The sequence below is a fragment of the Lepisma saccharinum genome, chromosome 6 (assembly GCF_977018435.1).
Source record: "Lepisma saccharinum chromosome 6, izLepSacc3.1, whole genome shotgun sequence".
Lineage (NCBI taxonomy): Eukaryota > Metazoa > Arthropoda > Insecta > Zygentoma > Lepismatidae > Lepisma > Lepisma saccharinum.
Genome location: NC_139234.1, coordinates 54,279,762 through 54,302,973, shown reverse-complemented (window position 1 = coordinate 54,302,973; position 23,212 = coordinate 54,279,762). Strand labels below are relative to the sequence as shown.

Here is a 23,212-nt window from a genome sequence, read left to right as displayed (position 1 = left end):
CATATCTCTAAATATGCAGGGTCTTCCCGGATGGTGCAGTGGTAGTGTCGTCCACTTGTAATCTAGGGGTCCTGGGTTCAATACCCGGTGGAGGCACATAGTGGTTCGGATTCCACTCTAAACTGTAGGTCCAGTCCCGATTAGCCTTACTGTGCATAAAGTGGACTTAAAACATCAACTCAAACTCAAAATCTAAATATGAAGGGTTTTTCCTTAAGTTAAAACCCACTGTAGTGAGCTGGTTTCATAAATTAATTAAAATATGAACAAATCAATCAGATTAATCATGACATTTGTAATTTTATATCAAATCAGTATATCAGTTATCAGGAAATTCTACACCAGTATCAGAAAAAAAAGAGAATATCAGTCTATCCTAGTACAAAGCATAAAAAAATACTTCACTGATACTTGAACTAGATCAGCAACCACAGAATCTCCTATTGTTTTGCAAAATATTGCATGTATTGAGGACATTTCCTGCTCTCAAACAGTCCTGTACTTGTCACGTTGGTCCTTAATTCATGAAGGTAATGCACTTTCCCTGGTTTCATTACTCAAAAATTAAATACATACATATCTATGGAAAGCATTAGACATTACATTCTGAGTTGAACAGTTATATAGATTACTCTCTGCATACATAATGCTTAATAGTACATATCTGAAGGGTTATTATTCACAAATTCCAATTTTTTTGAAAAAAAAAGTTAAAAGTAGCATTAAAAAACATTAAAGGGAGCCAATACTAAAACTGACATCAATATTTTATATCTAAAGAAAATTAAGATTGAGAAAACTAATTCCTGCAATAAACTCAGATGATATGATTTTACATTATTTCCTTTTCAATTTAAACTGTGACAAGTGATACATAATAATCTTAAATTATTAACACATCACTACTTGCAAAGTACAAATAAATATCAAATAATCTAACACAATAATACTTAATCCAATAATAATATTAAATATCCATGCACTTAAGGAGAAATAAATACATTTCAAAATATATAAAAGTTAAACATGCACCAAATGAATAAATGAAAACCAACCACATTTATAATTATTACATAAAATTCAGAACACAGTTATAAAACTCCTAAGAATGTGGCAAAATATTAAAATCATCATATGCCTTTGTAGTTTTAAATTTCATACTTAGATTACAATACACAACAAATATATAATTTTATATTTTAAATGTAGATCCTTGCTAATAGAAAAAAATATGCTACTGACCTGATCTGTACTAGGAGACCGACATCTATCATCCTGATCCCGAGAATTGTTGTCATTTTGGTTACGTTTTGGTGACCGAGGCACTCGCTGGTATGGATCTGACGAACCATACAGGTCAGGAGTACCCATACTCAGTAGACAACATTTTTGTACGATATCGACAATTACTAATCCACAATCATTACCATATGCCATGCTAAGGAAGGAAAATAGGCATAATTTATACAGAGCACTATTGTAAGTTGAGTGAACAAATATAAACTTAAGTTCTGCTATGTACCGTGCGTCCATTTCGATCTGCAGCCGAGAGATCGGGAGAAGCGTGGCGGGCGGCACTGACGGAGATGCCGACATTTGTGGCCTGAAATGCCCGCTTATTTTTATGGACATATGCAGACATTTATATAAATATTGCAAAACGAGCACTAACCTGTGTTATAAGAGTATGGTTTTAATTTTAGTAGCTTAGTGACTGTATGTGCCGATGATTTTGACACGCCCACCTCTTGTGAAACACGGCGTAGAGGTTTGTTTGGAGAACGTTCTAACGCTGCACCAATATCATCGAGTTTTGCATCGGTTAGAATCACTCGTTTTTGCTTAGGTGTTTTAAAATTTAACGATCCAGTTTCTCGTAATTTAAGGACAAGATGTCTAACCGTATCTCTGTGTGGAGTTGAAACGCATGGGAATTTCTGTACAAATTACCTACACACGTCTTGACACGAGTTTGTTTTCACGTAGGTACGAGTCATACATAAAAAAAATCTTTGTTCTAACGTGAATCTTGCGGCTGGCATTCCAATCGTCTCACTGACACGTCACACATACACACTACAATAACACAAACAAGTAACTGCAAGTAACCAAGAATAACACTCTTGCGCACAGTACGAAATTAACACGCTCTTGGTTTACATTGCTCGCCACTATATTTACAACTCTGTCTTCATCTAGTCGCGAAGGAACAAAAAACTCGAGCTCGGATATTTCGGATTGCAAGGAAGCTCACGAAAACCATTCACTTTTATCGGTTTCGTCTGCAGTGTAATCCTGATACAGTGTTGCACATTCGAAACCTCCAAACGATTCCCATGGGCACAAAACTCTTTCAAGGATATAAACTTAAACAGGACGTTACTGGTCAAAACTATGATTAAAATGCTTTATTATCTGTGGCTCTTAACATCGTTTCTATAGCGTATTTATTTGTGTATATAAGAGCAGAACTTGGATGAATTACAGAAGAACTTTTGCATGTTATAACACAGGTTAGTGATCGTTTTGCAATATTTATATAAATGTCTGCATATGTCTATAAAAATAAGCGGGCATTACAGGCCGCAAATGTCGGCATCTCCGTCAGCGCCGCCCGCCACGCTTCTCCCGATCTCTCGGCTGCAGATCGAAATGAACGCACGGTATAAGATTTGGGAACCTGAAGACAAATAATATATTCAATCTGTTTAATAATAATGCATTACTACTTCAATGTAGTGAACAATGCAAATTATTGCAAAAAGAACATCCTGAATATAGGCTTAAAATACTCATGTAAATTACTAACATCAACAGAAACACAATATGAAGCTATATTGCAGAGATTCCAAAGAAACCAAGAATATAATAGAATTCTGTTGGACAACTAGAAATTCCTTTTCAGTATACAATCGCAACAATTATCGATTAAGAACATGGACACCCAGAAGGGAGAAGGCAAAGGAGGAGTCATGTCCCTCTAGACAATCAATGTCAGACTAAAATTACATAATTCTATATAATTTTATTTTGATACCAGTAATTCATGTTAGTTATTATACAGGACACCTTGAAAAATTCTTGTTCCCCACTCCCTGCCCTCTTCCACACACCTAGAAAAAAATCAGTGGACATCAATGATTACAAATATAGAGTGCTTGGGAAAGGGCACAAGTCGCATACTGCAATTTTCTGTTGCTTTAAGTCACACTGAATCAACTGGGCCTTCCCGATGATGTACAGGTAACATTGTCCTCTTGTAATCAAGGGGTTCTGGGTTCAATACCCAGTGAAGGTGCATAGTGGTCCAGTCCTGATTAGTTCTGTGCATACAGTGGACTTACAAATTCAATTGAATTAAATTCAACACTGAATCAATTGAAGAAAATACAGGGTCTGGCAGGGAAATCTGATGGTTTTAGTTTAGCAACACTCAGTGGCGCAGGAACGTTTTTCATTTGGGGGGGGGGGTACAAAATTCAGCCTCCCATATATATATAAACATGCATACTACTGCACCTAGAAATACATTTCGGGGCATCCAACCAAGTGTTGCAATAATAATAATAATTATTATTATTATTATATTTAATTAAATTAAAATATTAATTAAATATGTAAGTTAATTAATATTGTATTGTTGTTATTACATGAATAGGTAAAAGACAGTAAAAGAATAGAGATATAACAGCATCTAGCTTGCACGTGGTTAAGATTGCCAAGATTTGCATAAATACAACTGCCCTGGCAAGGAATTTAATGTCAAATAGAAAAATAATTGAATATTTAGTGAATATCAAACAAAAGTTAGATCCAATTAACGAAAAGTAAAGTTTCTGATTAATATTTTATGGATATTATCATTAGTTGTGTGCATAAATCTTTGGAACCTTTCAAAGCCGTATGAGTCAAATTCCTTGCCTTCCAATAAGTTCAGCGGAAATAACCATCGATTCACTGGTCTACATATGAATTATTTTTTTCTGCTGACTTAGATATTTTAACTGATTCTATATAATTTGAGGCTGATGATTCCAAATATGTTGTCAGAAAAAGTGTATCACGTCACAATTTTTCCCAAATCACATTTGAAAATTTTCACAATATTAAAATACTGGGCTAAACTCCAATAATTATCCATATAGATATCTGCACATAATGAAATTATAGGACTATACATAGGTGGCGTAGCTGATAACAGATATTAAGTTGCATTGTTTCACAAGTCACATTTCAAAATTTTCAGAAAATTGTATCCGGTTACATTCCAACAGCACTTGCAAAGAGAATGCGACGTAGTCAGATGTTCATGCAGAATATCACGTCACATTGTTTAACAAACATACGTTTCTATTTTGTCAATAGGGAATTCTTAATGGACAAAAAGTTTAGGCAATTCCGGCAAAGTGATCAATTTGTTTCACGAGCACATACAGTCAACACCTGATGTCTGTTCTTATGCTAAACTTAACATACACCACAGAATAGCACAACATGCATACCTACTTAGGCAAAAATTTTTGTTTCTTTGATTTTCTGGAGTAGGTGGCCTCAGGAACGTCATGCTGCAAGCACCAGCAATAGTCGGCCATCATGTTTTCATTCCATCTCCCCTGATATCGGTGCTCCATGGTTTTTATGTCTTGGTGGAAGCATTCGCCCTGTTCTTCACTTACGGCACCAAGATTGGACGGAAATACATCTAAGTGGCTGTGCAGGAAGTGAAGCTTGACACTCATATTTACTCCTAACTTTTGAATCGTCACCAACAAATTTTCAACTAGAACCTCGTAGTTGTGCGCCCTGAAGTTTCCAAGAAAGTTTGTAATGACATCATCAGAAAAGGCACACCATGCATCTTTCTCTGTGCGGTTCATTGTTTGTAAGAATTCTTCATCTCTCATTAGCATCCTTATCTGAGGACCATCAAAAATACCTGCTTTCTCATGCGTCAAACAGGAAATTTTGAGCAAATGTATTTAAAGCAAGTCCCATTCTTATCCAGAGCTTTTACATACTGCTTCATTAATCCCAACTTAATGTACAGTGGAGGAAGTAACACTTTCTTAGGATCAACAAGCAGCTTGTTCTGGATGTTTTTTGCCCCGACTTCAAAGCTTTTCCTGGCAGGCCACAGTCTTCGTACCCAATGTTCGTTCCTTGCTCGACTGTCCCATAAACACAAAAAGCATGGATATTTCGTAAAACCTGCTTGTTGACCAAGTAACATTGAAATGACCTTGAGATCTCCGCACACAAGCCAACTGTCATTTGCGTACTTTATCTTTCGAAGCAGTTCTTTCATTGTTTCGTAGCTTTCCTTCAAATGTACGGAGTGGCCAACAGGAATGGATGCTAACTTATTGCCATTATGCAGCAACACACACTTCAAACTCCTCTCCGAGCTATCAATAAAAAGCCTCCATTCTTCTGCATTATACGTACATCCCATAGCTTCAATTAGTCCCTTCACATCTGTACAATAGACAAGTTCTTCGTCCCTTTGAAAATATCTTTATGGATGCCTCTCTCTGTCCCGATACGTGAAGGTTGTTCCAGACGCTAACATATTTCTTTCCTTTAGTCTACACAGGTCCTGCATACTTTATGAGGTGCCCAGGATTTATCTTGGTCACCCAATTTAATTCCGAAATATGCACTATATCCTTTCCTTACAAAGTCAGTAATATTTGTCCTTTGTTTTGGGGTTAACAATGTTCGAATAACTGATTGAAATAATATTCATTATAATATTCCATGTGCTGCCATCTTGTGACCTCTTTACGGACTACGTTGTTTCATTGCTCTAAATATACATCCCTAATATTAGATATTTTTCTATTTTCCTCCGAAACCTGACGTGATAGAAAGAAACGGATTTCGGTTTTGGATTTACCATCCTCGAATTACTAAGGAACAACCATCAGCTTCCAGTCAGCAAAATGGACGTAGACCAGTGTTATATAGCAAATGCTAAACAATTATATTTTGATTATTTACTTTTACTTCTTGGTAAGTCTCTCGGGGAAGTGTCCAGACCCCCTCCTAAATACGTCCTTGATACTTAGGTATAATGTGAAGGCATGGGAAATATTCTATTTTAGAACAACACACAAATGTCCTGTTATTTAATGCAAAATTTGCATAACTATTTTTTACTTTGTTTTCTTAGAATTTATGTTTTTTCAAACAGATTTTAAAACCAGTTTACAATTCTGAAACATAAAAAGCTCTGGACTTTGTTCTGGGCTTATTTGAATTTAACGGAACGGAAAATCAGGAGTTCGAAATGTGAAAATTGCGATCAAAGATACATCTATTCATTTTATTGCAGGTTGAGAATAAAGGGGGTGAGGAGGATCTTGAGCCACCCCAACCAGGAATAATCATCTCCCACCCACTGAATATAGAAACCACATTATGAATATATCATACTTATAGAGTTCCACTTCAGTTCATTCTAATTTTAAATTTGCATAGCTACGCATAAAAATACCCTTAAATAATTTATGGCAGATGTGTACCACATCCAATGTCTTTTAAAAGCCATGTATTTGGTATTTACTCAGACATCTGTAGGGTGTTGTATTAACTCTTTCGCTGCGGTCGTCGCATTTATGCACAGTACGCCAGGTGCCTTGCCCTGCGGAAGTCGCATTATTGCGAGTTCATACTTCCACTCGCTGCGGGTGTCACATTTCCGCAGTACGTCGCTTTTAGTAGCCTTCAGACATCTGTAGATACTATTTAGAACTATTTGAACTTGTAGTTTTGTTTATATCCGTATGATGTCGCTAATTACGCCTCTGTTTAGAATACGAGCATTGAGTGCTCTGACATGTCAGTTTCAAATGCATGTTCGAATGTAAACAACATGGCTTCATCAAGTCGTCAACACTTGTCTGATAATGATGTTACTCAACTGTTGAATCAGAAGGTGAATTAAATTGTGACGATAATAGCGACAGTTTTTATGAGACTTCAATTGGTGACAGTGATTGTGTAGTGTCTGATGAAGAATTTGTACCGCCGTCCGTAACATCATGGAGCAGAGTGCAAAGCAGCATTGATCTAGGTGCGGGAAGTTCGACAAAGACAAGTGCTAAGTTACTTGGTGACAGTACAGTATTTAGCACACCATTTTCTTGTTTTATCAAATATTTCCCCCACTCAGTATTTGAACACACAGCAGAACAAACTGAAGTTTTCACCACCCAGTATCTTGATACTACTTACGAATTTCCACGCCGCTCCACCACTCTGTGTCATCCCATGTTTTGAGAAATACCATACCATCAGGGACTACAGAATGGTTTGCCAGTGCAAGGAATGACTTTTGTAATTTCTCTATAACATATTTTGCAATGTATTTTTTTAAAATTATTCTTTCTAAAAATTTTTTTTAAAATTTGAAAATTTTTCAAAATTTCAAAATTTTTCAAAATATCATACCACCAGGGACTACAGAATGGTATTCCAGTACAAGAATGAATTTTGTAAGTTCTCTCTCATATATAACGCAATGTAATTGTGAAAACTATTTGTTTATAAAAAAATATTTTTTCAAATTTAATTACGCAGCCAAGGGATATTGTGTGCCAGAGAATTCCGCAGCGAAAGAGTTAAAAAAAAGAAAAACTGAGTTGAGATGGTTCCCGATCAAATCGTAAGAAGTCTAACTTTGATATATTTGTGAAACATTGCCAAAGCAGTTATTTGTTATATAATTAGCTGTACCTAATGACACTCTTCAAGCACTGAAAGTACTATCATTACATATACAAAACCAAAATCCTTCATATGTCAGAGGAAGCAAGGAAAAGCATAGGCTCAAAAGTTTTTTTTTTTTTTTCAGTTTCAATCTTTTGTGGACAATATGAAGAACCGCCCAAGGTTTCTTTTCGTATAAAGTAGTATTAAATGCAGATAGGATGCGTGCATTTTAGGGTGGCATATCAATTTCTCGTTTATGTGAAAAGGTAAACTTTAATGTAAGCAAAAGCATGTGCGCGTCACAGTTAAAGATTTTTCACATTTACAAAGAAATTCCAAAACACATTCCCACCTCGCCGGCCTCCGTAGCGGAGGGGTTAGCATAGCACGCTTTGACGCCAGAGGTCCCAGGTTGGGCATGTGAGCGTTCATCAATTTCATCATATAATCACGCATCGTCATCTTTGCGATTAGCCAAAAGTGGCAGAAATGCGAAGTAAAATAAACCAAATCAATCAATCAAGCATTCCCATCTCACTCAAAGAAATTGCGAATCCAATCCAACATCTACCAATAGAACCTGCAGTGAGTTTCATTTATCTCGAGCATTCATCTGACTAATGTACTTTTCTTGACTTTAGGGTTTAACTTAAAATGGCGTTGTGTTTGTGTTGCATTCGATACCAAAATTAGATTTTAAGCAATTAATGTCCAATTATAAGTATACCTAATACATAGGTAAAAATAATTCCCTCCCCACGCTCCTCTGATAATATCACAAATTGAACCCTGTTTAAATGTCTAAGAAAAATTTAATTTCACCTAGGAATGATATCGCGATGCGATGAGTCGAGAATTGTCACAGCCTCATCTCGTCTCCTGTGTGGCGAGGTCCTTCTCGTTCATGTTTGTGTTTATTTTTGTTTCGGTTTACACTCAGTTTTTAAAACTTATTCTAGATTCACTTCATGCTCAGATAGGCTAATCGGCACTCTATTTTCAAAATATCTTAATATATGGTAGGTTTAAGTATAGTTTTCCGAACACCCTCTTACAAAGTTATGAGAAATATGGGTGAGGTACATCAGTACATTGTACCCCCAAGTTGGTCTGAAGTGTCTCGTCTCGTTCATCTAAGTATTTCATTTTGGAAAATTCAATTTTAAATATTCAAAAGAAAATGGGACCAGTCATATACTCTTCTGATGAAGATTTGTATCTTATCTTCGAATCGACGTGACCACTTCTTTCTTTCTTACGCAAAGGAGCATTCGTCTGCAGCGTGATTGTATGAGAGCAAATCTGATTCCATCATTCCACACACATTTTAAACAATTTTCATCTCCTTAAAGAGGTTTCCAAGAACTTAGGTCAGTGAACTAACTAGTAGCAACCACAATGTAGTAGAATGAGTTTAGAATGGTTTGAATTTCTGTGGTAAGGAAGATAATGTTTAGGGCTATAAGTTATAAACAATATACAATTTTTTTAGGGTGAACTTAAAATAGATTCTTTCACCTTCCGTCTGCTGTCAAATTAGCAAAGGGGGTACAACTCGATTTATGGATTTAGGGGGGTACAGTACCCCCTTCAAAAAATTAGGAGGGTACAATGTACCCCTGTACCCTCCGTTCCTGCGCCACTGGCAACACTGCCGGTAGGTGGAGTCAGACTTCACACAAGAGCTGGGGATTTTGCTAGACACACGATGCCATTTCAGTCAGCATGAAGCAGTGAAATGCTGTACATCGTGCTATTGTTCTAGAAACATTTTTAAAATATGGCGAATCTGTAGTTGGAATGCAACAAGAATTTAGGTTGCAGTTCTATGTTGGGCATCACAGAAGAGTTCCTACTTGGAACACAATATTGTTGTGGATACATAACTTTAGGACTACCAGCTCTGCATTAAAAAGGATGCCGGCTGGAGAATAGTCCGCATGCCAGAGAATGTTGATGCTGTTAGAGAGGCGATAGTCACCAGCCCCCGTCATTCCACTGCAAGGCATACTGCTGCTCTGGGCATATTGGATCGAAGTGTAAGGAGAATTCTCCATTTAGATTTACATTTCCACACCTACAAAATGGTGGTCATTCAACAGTTGGAGCCAAAAGACTGGGAAAATCGTAAAATCTTTGCGGAAAACATGCTCGAACTGTTAAATGATGACGTGGTTATGTTGTTTAGTGACAAAGCACACATTCACCTGTCTGGTTGTGTTAACAAACAGAATTTCCAATATTGGGCACCTGACAGTAAATTCTGAACGTTCTCTTGCCAGAACTAAGCAGATGACAAATTGACCACACATAAATTTGGTTTTAACAGATGGAGCAACTGGCCATACATCGATGACTTTTCTCGGAGAAATGTTTCCCGGGCACGTCATCTCTCAACGAGGCAACATGCCATGGCCACCTCAATCACTGGACCTATCACCATGCGATTATTTTCTATGGGGTTACCTCAAAGGGAATTTTTTCCATGAACAAACCACGCACTAAGGAAGAACTGAAAGCTGCAATACGTAGGGAAATAGCGGCAATTCCACAAGATATGGTCCAACGTGCTGTGCGGAATGTCAGTGACAGGTTGTGATAGTGTGATCGAAAGAATAGTTCTCATTTGCATGACGTCATTTTTAAAACTTAGATATTTCTTTATCCAGTTTATTTGTTATGATTCACAAATGGCACTTCATTTGCTGTAAATAAAAAAAATATTAAATTTTGTTTTGTATCAAATTACAACCTTACACTATGATTTCAAAAACCGTCAGATTTCCTTGCCAGACCCTGTATTATAAGTAAACTTTTACATTGGGCATGCGTAAATATTCTAAACAGTGATGATCCAACATGCATATCATGTCTGTAATGTTTGCTATTATAAGAATAAAGACAAATAAGTGTCTACTCTAAAGTTGAATTTTCTTACATAAGCACTTTTCCCAAACAGCCTGGAAATATTCAATAAAACAGTCATGTGTCTGAAGTCTTGTATTTACATGCACATAGATATGGGTATCTTCATTTTACTATTGTGAAATATCCTTAAAAAGGGTGTTTCAAAATTAGTCCAACTGTCTCAAGTTGAATCTAGCTACTGGCTCAATATAAATCTCCTCACATTAAGAATTCTTTACCCTCAAGTGCAACAATTGAAATGCGAAAATATTAGTTAAGTATTTTTTCCAAGGTAAAGTGTACTATTTTTTAAAGGGTAACTTGTGCAATCTGTTGCTACTTACAGGCCATATGATGAATTGATGCATAAAGCTGAGATTGGCCCAGAAGGATCTCCATTCACCCATGGAGTAATGCATACTATATGTGCTTGGAAACCTGGAGGTTTCTTCTGAGGTCCCTGACGTACTCGCAATGGCACAAATAACTCTACGGAAGGCTGAAAGGAGAAAAAATAGTTTAGCTGCATGCCATAACAAAAATGATAAGCTTACAAGAATTGGAAACGGACTGAACAGTCTAAACCTTAAAAATCTGAATTACAGTTTTCGGAACATTTTTACATTCACATTAGAAATGACAGGGAAAATTAGTATGCAGTGGAACCTCGATTTTATGTTTTTCAGGGAACCAAGCTGATTAAACTTAAAATGCAGGAAAATGTAAAATCGAGGTACATTTTATAACACTTTCTATGTTGGAGCCATCAATTGTGAATGTATAATGTGGGAAAATGTAAAATCGGGTTCCACTGTATTAGCAACTTGAATTTTAAATAACCTCAAAACGTTAGAACAAACAGGAAATTTTTCAAAACAAACAACTCTTGGATATCTAGATTTCCAATTATCTCTTTTGTAAACAATGGATATTTGAGATATTCTGAACATCTGGATAATCTGAATGGTGATAAATATCACAAATCCAGATAGAAAGAACATTCATCCAATATCATTTACAAATGAGTGTTTTTAAGTATTCTTACATTTACCAGGCAAGGCAACATATTTAACTTGATATACATTCTTTTTCTTATAGGCTGACCTGGAATAAAACATCTTTACTATAAATATATTTATAACCTTAGTCGCTTGATCATTATAACCAAATATGCAAAATACCACCAGCTTATTCAACTTTAATCCAACTTAATGAAACTTCTATTTGTTATTAAAATGCAGAGCTACAAACATGTAAACAAAATGTCTTTTTTTCCCCATAAAAACACTGTACACAAATTTATGAACACATATTATTAATCAACAAGTGCTGAAGTTTAGGCTGCAAGCATTAGTCGGAGTATCAGAGATTATCAAAATGGAGATTTGGTTCATTCACTTGATACTACAGGTACAATAAGTAAGTGTGGTTTCTCTTGAACTGTCTGCTGTGTTATGGAATTTCTAGCACATCAAAATAACAACTTGTATTTGTGCTGATTATTTTTATTTATTGTTATTTTTGGACACAACAAACCAGTACATATTTTATTGAACCAGATTTGAGCTGATTAAGTCATTTTGGATCTGGTTCAGCATAATATGTAGTTTCTTCTTTCTTCATCCTGGGTCTGATGATTTGAATGAGAGAGTTCGGCAACATTGCCACTTGTGATAAGGAATTATGGATCATTTATGTATTTTACACATATAGTTTCATTTCTAACTAACTAACTCTCTAGCATTCTTAAACCTGAAGGTTTATGGCTACTGCAACACAAGCCTTCGATCTGTCCCTATCCAGGACAAGATCAATTCAATCTTTTCCACCCTAACCAATTTCCTTTAGGTCCATCTCAATGTCATCCCTCCATCTTCCTCTTGGCCTTCCTATAGGTCTCTTACCATCAGGTTTCCCAACAAGAATTCAGTAAACTCTTCTTTCCTCTCCCATTTGTGCCACATGGCCTGCCCATCTAAGACACTAATTTATGTTGTCTGAAGGGCATTGCAGAAACATAATTTCAACCTGAAGTAGTGTTTTCTGAGGGGGCTAATATTGTTATGGGGGAAAGTATACAACATTTTCCTCCCCATCCCCCATGAGGGAAAAAAATACCTTACTTGCCTCTAACTGTAAAAAAAACCTGCGGACATTCATGTATACAATAATAAATAGTGACTAAAATGTAATTTGTTTGTATTTGGCAACACAGATATATGCAGAGTTTTTTTTTTTTTTTTTGCATAATTGCAACTACAGTTTTATGTGAAAATGTTGTCTTAATAAACAATCCCCTTAAGTTACCTGGTTTTGCTTACTTGCAGTAAAGAGTAAGGCAGACAAAAGTCTCCAGTTCTGAGACACATTTGCCGAAGGATGTCTATGTGAAATTGTTTACATATTAAGTATAACAATGCATCTTGATAATGTTCCTTTTAAATTATACATATTTTACACAAGAGCAATACTATTTGGAAGATTTTCACCTCTCATAATACACACAAAACAGTATTGAGCAGTATGTGCTCCATTGTTTCAAGTACGTTCCACAAATTGTTTCTGTCAGGGCTGCTAAGAAAAGTTACTGTTATTATTAGTATGGTGATCTTAAAATATTATAAAAAAATGAAGCCAGCAATGTTAAAAACACAAAGTATGAGGGGAAAGTCAAAAACAGTTACAAACAGTTATGGAACTGCTGATAATACAGGATGGCCACTCTACGATCTTGATAAAATTCAAGTATAACTCCCAGTTTTCAAGGCGAACTTTCCAAAAATTCAAGGGTAAAAACTTTACGTATTACCGCCTTCCAGCACCTACACACATATATTAACAATATAAAGGGTCTGTGTGATTCCAATGTATTCAAAAATTCTAATTCAATTCGATTAAACGGTATATACGAGGGTAATTTTCTTGTAGTGGCAACACTGTTGGTATAAGCTTGTCAGTTGTCGCTGTGACAAAAGATGATCGGGTCTTGTTTAGTCTTGTACTACGGATTGTGTGAAGGTGTTTGGTGCTGAATAGTACTGTTGTGTAATAGTTAGAAGACTTTAAAGTGAAGTGTGTGTATAATACTGCCCTGAACAATGTTCATGCGTGAAGAATGGTGAATATTCATCAAATTTCAGGTTGCACTTGGAAGGAATGTATGGCAAATTCACAAGGGCTTATGCAAGGCATGTGGGGACCACGCTTTACCATATCATATCATTGCCATATGGTACGAGCCGGAATTGAAGCGGCAGTCGAATGAGTGGCGTCATGAGACTTCACCACGTCCAAAAAAAGTCAGACATGAACCGGCGAATTTGAAGGTGCTGATGATTGTGGTGTTACAGTGAATGCCGACTATTACGCCAGCTACCTTTATGACCATTTGCACCCTGCTCTTAGGTGCAAAAGACCATATGAACATTGTTCACGGCACTATTGTACACACACTTCACTTTAACGTCTTCAAACTACCACACAACAGTACTATTCAGCACCAAACACCTACATACAATCCGTAGTACAAGACTAAACAAGACCAGACAATCCCAGCGACAACTGACAAGCATATACCAATAGTGTTGCCACTACAAGAAAAATGGCTCTCGTATATTTAAAATATTCAATTTAAGGTTTGGAGTTTACATTTGCTATTTCACATATTCAGACTCAAAATACATCTACAAACACAAGTCTCAAATGTTACAGGATATATTAATGTATGAAAAATTGTTAATTGTGTAAGAATTTCACAGTCAAATTTACCTAATCAATTCAACATATCTTGCAATAATATTCTGTCTGTCAGATAGATTGCTCTGCAAAGGACACTAACAAAGCAAACAGATTGAGAAAATTCTGTTTTATTTTCCACGCAGCTTTATTTTCTTTATCTTCCTCAAAAAAATAAAAAAATAAAAGCTAAACAGTGAAAAACTTGTCTCAAGGTATTAATAAACATGTATAAATTCAATGGGATTTGGGTTAATAAAAGTTGCAAATTTGCACGTATACGTAGAAAAATTCATGTAGAATTCATGCATAATTCCCAGAATTCCTGGGAATTAGACCCTCTAATAGTATAGTGGGACTACCAACTAAACAACCTGCATTGAGCCACGTGTCCTATGCACTGTACTCGTGCATGGAGGGGAGGGACAGAGTGGAACAAACTTCTCTGTGGCTCACGCTGAAGATATGGAGGTAAATATGCACAAAGGTTTGTGGCCAAAGATTCTTTGGCTTCTGGTTCCTCCTAAGGTGTCAATATGGTAGTGCAATACAGTTTGATTACAGGCAAAATGAAGAAAGCAAACGATGGAGCTCCACCCCTTTCCCAAAGGAATTTGTAAAAAAAAATAGGATCACACAAATGTTTAATGAACTGCAGGTACCTTTACTTGTGTTAGGTGCTGAGAACTGACCGAGGAACAAAAAATGCAATGCAAGGACCTGACAAAATGATGGGCGAGTGTATAAATAGTTGCCTTCCACAATTTCTATGTGAATAGTGTGTCATTACTTGATTGATTGATTTGGTTTATTTTACTTAGTTTTTTTGCCACTTTGGCTAATGGGAAAAATGAGAATGAGTGATGACATGATGAAATTGATGATGGGACACTCACAAAGAACACCCAGTCCAGGCCAGGATTCGAATCTGGGACTCTGGGCATCGTAGCACCCTGTGCTATCCACTTCACCATTAAAGCCAGCAGTGCCATTACTGTATTAACTTACGCAATACATAGAAAACATTGAGGTTCAAAATAAAAGAATTGTAATGTCTGGAAGCAATTCATCTACTTTTCAAAGAACACAGGAATAGATTGAGGAAAAGAGCCAGAAGGGTTGATAAAGAAAAAAAATGTAAGGTAGGAAACAGTAAACACTTACCACAAACAGAAATAATAGTTTGATATTTCGTGACCTCACCGCATGTTCACAGTAGAAGCTCAGAATAATGAAGATGGCATTGGTACAGCAGTGTAGCCAGAAAGAAGTGATAGATAACAGAGGTTGAAGAGAAAGTACTTTTACCAGCATTTAGTGCATAGTTGGTGGTGGGTGAAGTTTGGGAATTATATTTACAGAACAAATTATAAACAAAATTTCTGTCTCTTTTTCCTGCCATGCGGCCATCATAAAAATTGGTGGAAATTATGTCAAGGAATTTAAATGATTTCAGGTGTGTATTTCACACAGTGTCAAATAACCATTTGTCACCTATTTATTGACTTCCCACCATCATTTTACTTGTTGATCCTGTACATACTCATTCAGTGAAGTTTTGTGTTTCAATGAGGAGTTCAAAATCATGGTTCATACATCGAAGTTCTTCTTGGCAACTGTGAAAAAAATAATGTTTAGTGTTTGATAAATTGCTTGACAAATGACTTACCGATTTTCTCTGTCCTAAATTAACAACTGGAGGTGCTAGAAGATCCTGTAGAGAACAGAGAAACTTCAACAGTACAGACACATCACATCAACAGACACAAGCTGGTGATCCTATTAAACCCACCTCACTGGATACATTACAGATGCCATTGAAATGTTACTAGATAATTCTAGTTACATACAGAAAAAAAGATAGGGAGAAAGTTCCCTGCTGTGTTTGACAGAAATGAGACTAGACTTCATGTGTATCAAATTCTGTCTGAATAAAGTTTTCAATTTCAACTTTAGATGTACATTAAAAAAAATTGTTAGATATACTAAATTCATTGTTTTCTCTTAACTTATTTAAATACTTTCTCTCTCCATTGCTTCATTTATATTAATCTTTGACTTTGACATTTTATATATGTATATATTAGGATGAACCAATGAAAATGAAGAATATGCTGATACTAATACAAAATTTACTGACATAGTTAAAATTCTATCAATAAAATATAAAGTTGCCAATGTTTCTTGAAGAACATGAATGGCTCATTAACCTCCTTAATGTACATAATGACATAACTGCAATGGTTTTTACTTTGAAAAATAAATTGTTTATTTATACATTTATTTTGCACATAGGTATTATGAATTATATGTTTATTTTTATAAAAATAACAACAAAATGAAAGATTTTTCTTGCACAATACATATATCAGCTAGAGAATCAATTACTTTGTCCTCTTTCTAAATTTCTCATGTTTTAGTGTGGTAAGTATATTGAGATACTCTTAAAGGTTGTAAATATAATTACATATATAAATACACCATTATATAATATTTATATATATTTCTGAATGGAATACAAATAAAATAATTAAGAAAATGTTTCAGCTTTACTTACAGGCTAAATAATTTTACAATGATGTATCTCCAGTGTTTGCAAAGTTACTTTTTAGAAGTATCTGAGTTAGTAACAGTTACTAATTTTAAAAATAACTCAGTGTAATGATATGAGATCATTATTTGATCCTTTTAATTAATTATATATATTTAATAATTACTCTTAATCAAACAGACTGGTTTTTAAGTTTTGGTAATGTGTATATTAATGTGTTTTTAAATGTGTGTATATTCTATATATGTTTTATGTATTAGGGTTGCTGGCGAGCTGACCAGTGGAATTTTCTTAAACAGCTTGGGTCGTTGTTGAGGGGCTGAAAAAGGGCTGTTGGAAAATGGCTTGACAAGGTGAGAAAAGGGTATCCATTTTCCATGTAGATGTTGGGATAGGTTTTTTATTTTTTTGGTACCTTTTCTGGTACAGAAAATCGATTTAAACTACACACTTGCTTTTTTCAGTTGGCCAATACAGGTGTGAAACTGGGTATGTACGTACACACACACAAACAAAAAAAACTTCTACCTACCTTTAGCAACCTTGTTTTGGTACTGAAAAGTTGTTTTATTTTTACTTGTGAAGTCATTGGATACACGAGTTCAGATATTCTCTCTGGTATGGGGGAATGAGTACACTGAGATGGTAACCCTTTTAGCTAAAGGTTGATATCGCAAAATATTCAAGCATTGCGTTATGGTCTCAAGAACCTGTCTGTAGTCATCTGCCATTATTTTCCACAGTATTTAAGGTACTTTTGGTGTGTTTTGTTATACCTAGGAATTTTGTTGTTAATGCTTTGGATGTAGTCAGAGGTAAGAGGTATCCGATAAGGTAACAGTGGTGGAGAATCAGCAGAGCTGGAAGTCCATGGTACAGAGTTAAACTCCCCCTCCCCCCCCCCCCACGTGCGTGCGCGAAACATCAGTTACAGTTACTTCCTGCTGAAAATTTTCTTGCAATCAAATTACACATACTCGATGATCATTAAATAATCAATAAAATAAATATATGTGTTGTTATGTTTCTGACACATAATACAGTGTGATTCAAAATGATGGACTCAATTTTGTACGGCTACATATCCTGAACTACACATCGTATGTGAATGATCTACATAACCTTTGAAACAGGAGGTCCTAACTTTTCAAAGAACACCAGTAGAGCGCTTGCCTAGCACATAGTTATGTAGCAGCGTTGCAGCACAAGATTTTTTTGCTTTCATGAGTTCATTAATACTGAGCCTGCAACCAAGGTGCAGTTTGCACTTTGTCTTTGTTTCAACATTGAACCTCCTACGAGGAAAAGCATTTGTCATTGAAATAGCCAATCTGAGCAAACAGGCTCTCTGTGTAAATGCAAAAGCCCCAGCAGACAACGTGTATCAGATGAAAACATGAGACGAATTGAAGAGCATTTGTGTGTAGCCAATGCAAGTCAACCCACTGAGTGAGCAGGGAGTATAATCAAATGTAATTTGAAACTTTAGGATCTCCTCTTTCAAAAGTTATGTAGATCCTTCACATACGATGTATAGTTCAGCAAATATAGCTGTTTATATTTTGAATCACACTGTGTAAGCCTTCATATATTTAGGTTATTACAACAAATAAAAAAAAAATGATGAAACAAGGTGTTAGCTCTGCTTGAATGATCTAAATTCGCAAAATTCTTCACATGCCTGCTATGGTATTTTGCATGTGGTGGTATCATTTCCACTTGCACCTGTTTCTTTCTCTCTCTAAAGCTACCAAATTACATGTAAAATATAAACTAATAGTTGTAACCTAACTATGCAATCCTGTAAAATTGACACAATGAATGGAAGTGACCAATATGTAATTTGTAATGTAATAGATAAAAATGTAATATCAAATAAAATACAAATAAAGTGCTCAGCACACAAAAATGGGGGAGCCGTAATTCTGAGGATATGATGTCCTGGTTTATTGACTAGGACAATAAGCACATACCCCTGAATGTATGCAGGTGGAGGTGGGGTTCTACAGGTGGTTCCCCTGTTTTGTTTCTTTTATTTTTTTTGTTGATTCTTTTTCTTCCTTTCCAAGCTTAACAAGATTCATTCTCTTGACAATGACATCTTTCTAGCTCAACTACCACATTACAAATGAATGCAAAAATACATAAAAATACATTAGCACGTATTACTTTTGATTCTGATGTCTAAATGTAGTATTGTATGAAATAAATATAAACTCACTCACTAGTCTCACCTTATTGAAAGAAGATTTAAGTTGGCATTTATTATAATCATCAGCAAGCTAAAAATACAACATCGAATTACAACCTACCTACAAGAAAAATATTCTCTTGTCAATACTATTAAAATTACTGAAGACTACAGCAAGAAATTATGGCAATATATCATGCTAATAGACAGAGATATACTACACTTAGGTACATACTACCACATACCCAATGTAGTTACAAAGAAAAAATGGATATTATATATGTGTATGTATGTGTATCGAGTGTACAGTATATATTTCATGCATGCAGACTAATTCAGTTAATTATTGCTTCATGCAGCAATTCTTTCCAAAATAAAATGCACTGAAAGTTGAATAAGCTGATAGTACAAAGCAAATATATATATACACAATCATTCAAGTGAATGTAACGAACATCTCTATCACTATAATAAAGAAAAGATTTTTAGTTTAGTTCTTCGTCTGAGGAAGACCCTGATACAGGGTCGAAACGTTACGTGTTAAGTGTTTTATCTTAATAAACTGCCTTGGTCAGCAACGTATTGGTTTTAATAATAAAGAATCAATTAATTACCCACAGGCAAACCACAATATACAGGTAGAATGTAATACAGCTTAACAATAAAATATACACATTAAACATATTGCTCAACACAAACTAAAAATATAAATAATGTACATTAAAATGTAAACCAATATCTACTTGCCAACTGAGAAAGTATAGAAACATAGAAGTACAAAGATAATAACTCCACCTAGAAGAGATACTGTACATACACCCATTACAGTCGAAATAAATAATTGCACGAAAATATTCTATGAAATAATGAGAAATATACATAAAAATATTGTTCAGTTCAAATCAGATCAATAAAATTTACAACTATGAAAATGTCCATAAATAGTAGAAACTGTTGGCACTTAACTGCATTCATAGTAATTAGAAGAATCATTATTTTATAAACTGTAAATTATTATTATATTTTATATATGCATATATACATCTTTAGTGACAGAGTTAATTTGTGTTAACAGAGATGGTCATTTATGGTTATCTTGTAAACAAACTCAACTGTCTTATATTGTTTACAAAACGTTTACTATCCTTCACATTATGTTTAATTCACAATTTACAACCACCTATTTTGTCATGTTAAGCTATTTACATTCATCCTGTTGTCAATAACAGCACAGCAATGTTCGCATGATGGATTAAGGTGTAATGCAAAAAGAAAGTGCCGCAAGCCAATGCATTATAGCAAGTTGGTAATTCCGGTCGGTAAATGCAACTAACTTAGTTGCGAGTTCATGCAGTGACAAATTTCGGAAGTAAGTTATAACAATTATTAGAGTGTGTTTATGTGCGAGAGTATTTTTGGACTCCACTGCTTCAGCATAGAATATGAGGAGTTCCATTCAAAGAGCACATGCTATTTTGTGATTTGAACTTATTGTGCGCCATGCATTGCAGCTAACTGGTAATGAATTAAGTTATGTCTATGTCATTGAATTCTTTAATCTGTATCCAATTAACATAAGGAATGAACTGATACAAAATTTCAACTGATACAGAAAATGTACTAATATAAAATTTACCAAAACTGGTAGTCTACTGATCCAATACGAAATTCCAAATAATCCATGAATATCTAAACAGCTCATTCACCTCTTTAACTAATGTATGTAAACAGATGATTGGACTAGCTTTGCATTAGAAAGACAAACTTCATATTTAGACATTCACTTTAGAAACAAACAGGGTGTTAATATTCATTAAAAAAATAATAAAATACATTTTTTTTGCTCTAAATGACAGCCTATAGAAATATTGGATCAGTAAAATTTTTGACAATTTCACCAATAAACTCATATACAAATGATTAATCTGTCCGTTCCTTGAAGTAGTCTAGAATATTTTTTAAAACTTACACAATGATTTATTCTGTACTTTTATGACTTACATTGGTACGCAACATACTTCCATGCTTTATGTAAAATGTGGGTAATACGAAATTCAAAATAATATTAATAAGAATTTGTTTCTTCTGATGCAATATAAAGGATTTTCCAATAAGAATGATATGATTTTGAAATGAACTGGCAACTATGCTTCAAATGTTATAACTGTCACTAGTTGTCATTTGTGTTTAGTATACTGGGACAATTCATCATGGCTACTAAATACATGCTTCAAGAACGTTTGGTTATAATCCAAAAAATTTATGAAAATAGATGTGCTTTTGTGAATACTCAACGTGCACTTCGGGAAAACTATGGTCCACATAATCGCCCTTCTGTGCTTGCTATTCTTTGAAACTTTGAAAAATTTGAAAGGGATTTTACACTTCACGATGCAAAAATACCAACAAGAGGTCGAAATGCAAAGAGTGTAGAGAACATTGGTGCTTTAAGAGGTAGCATTGCAGAGGTTCCAAATTTATCGATTCCTTGTCGTGCTCAAGAATTAGGGCTTAGAAGAACGACAACTTGGCATATTTTGCGAAAAGACATGGGTTTACACCTGTATAAGATTGTGTTGACCCAAGAACTAAAGCCACTGGACCATCGTAAGCGTAGTGACTTTGCTGCTTGGGCTTTAGAGCAACTTGAAACGGATCATAATTTTGGGCAAAAAATTATCTTCTCAGATGAAGCTCATTTCTGGTTAAGTGGATATGTTAACAAACAAAATTGTCATTTTTGGTGTGAAAGCAATCCACAAGAGATTCACGAGAAGCCCTTGCATCCGCCAAAGGTCACTGTATGGTGTGGTTTATGGTATGGTGGCATCATCGGACCATTTTATTTTCAAAACGAGGTAGGAGATGCAGTTACAGTGACTGGTGAGTGGTACCGATTGATGTTAACAGATTTTTTGTAGCCAAATTTATATGAAATTGATTTGGAGGGCATGTGGTTCCAACAAGACTGTGCCACATGTCACACTGCTAATGCCACTATTGACGTATTGCAAGAATGAAAGGACAATTTCAAGAAATGCAACTGTTAGTTGGCCTCCAAGAAGTTGTGATTTAACTCCTTTAGATTGCTTTTGTGGGGTTACTTAAAATATATACTCTATACAAACAGACCACGAACCCATGATGAATTAAGATTGAACATCAAATGCTGCATTCATGACATTAGGCCCGAGTTATTGCACAAAGTCATCGAAAATTCAGTTCATTGAATTCACTCATGTGCATGAAGTCGAGGTGCACACTTAAATGATCTGTTATTCAAAACATAATGTAATAAACTATGCTTCAAAATCATATAAAAAGTTTGGTTGTATCTGAAATAGTTTCTATTTTATTTCATTGTAAACTCATATCGTTCTTATTGGAAAACCCTATACATTAATATTTTTCAAGAGCTTAGATAACATAATAAATTATGTCAGTCACAAGTACAACAACTTTTTTAGATTAAGTGTTCATTGACTGCTTGCAAATATGTTGTTTTGAATTTAATAGTTATGACATTATTTCCAATCATCATTTGTAACTTTCATTTCATAGTGTTCTCTGATCTTGAGAACAATGTGTGCATACTGTACAAAACAGTAAGCAAATAAAGTTTAGCCACTACATTGATACAGTTCTTATTAATATTATTGTTTCAATAAAGAAGTGTGTTTTCTTAATGTATTATTTGCCTATGATTTATTCCTAATAAATAATAAATAAATCCATATTGTATTATTTGGCTCTTCAACGAGAAGGTTCTGATCATTTATTGTTTAGAATTAAAACATGAACCATCATCCATTATCATACTACTGAACTTCATGGTACAACATCCCTTTGAGGGCCAAGATCTGTTGAGTGGTTTTTTCTTTGCATGAAGTGTGACCAGGTAGGAGCCCCTACCTTTTTCCTGTCAAGTCCAGACGAAGCTGTGCCAACATCAAAATTTTGGAGCTCCCACCTGGGATCAAACCCAAGAGTATTCACACCAAAGGCATGAGAATTAACCATTCAGCTATGTGGGAGCTCCATTTCTGCACACAGTGAACAAATTTCCTGCGAGATTCATTTATTTATTTTAGCACACTACTCAATCAACTTTCCTC

General features: G+C 35.1%; 1 protein-coding gene across 5 annotated transcripts in view; it reads right to left on the bottom strand.

Annotated features, from left to right (window-relative positions):
• Tomosyn (syntaxin-binding protein tomosyn) overlaps window positions 1-23,212 on the bottom strand; it is a 476,384-nt gene that overhangs the window by 68,292 nt on the left and 384,880 nt on the right. For 3 of the 5 annotated variants that reach the window (XM_083123931.1, XM_083123933.1, XM_083123935.1), the window contains exons 12-15: window positions 19,141-19,188; window positions 16,025-16,069; window positions 10,965-11,119; window positions 1,243-1,438 (exon numbers count right to left, since the gene is read on the bottom strand). In XM_083123931.1, the coding sequence (XP_082980057.1) occupies window positions 1,243-1,438; window positions 10,965-11,119; window positions 16,025-16,069; window positions 19,141-19,188 (444 nt within the window). The remainder of the gene's footprint in view (window positions 1-1,242; window positions 1,439-10,964; window positions 11,120-16,024; window positions 16,070-19,140; window positions 19,189-23,212) is intronic. The other 2 variants (XM_083123932.1, XM_083123934.1) reach the window with 2 other exon arrangements.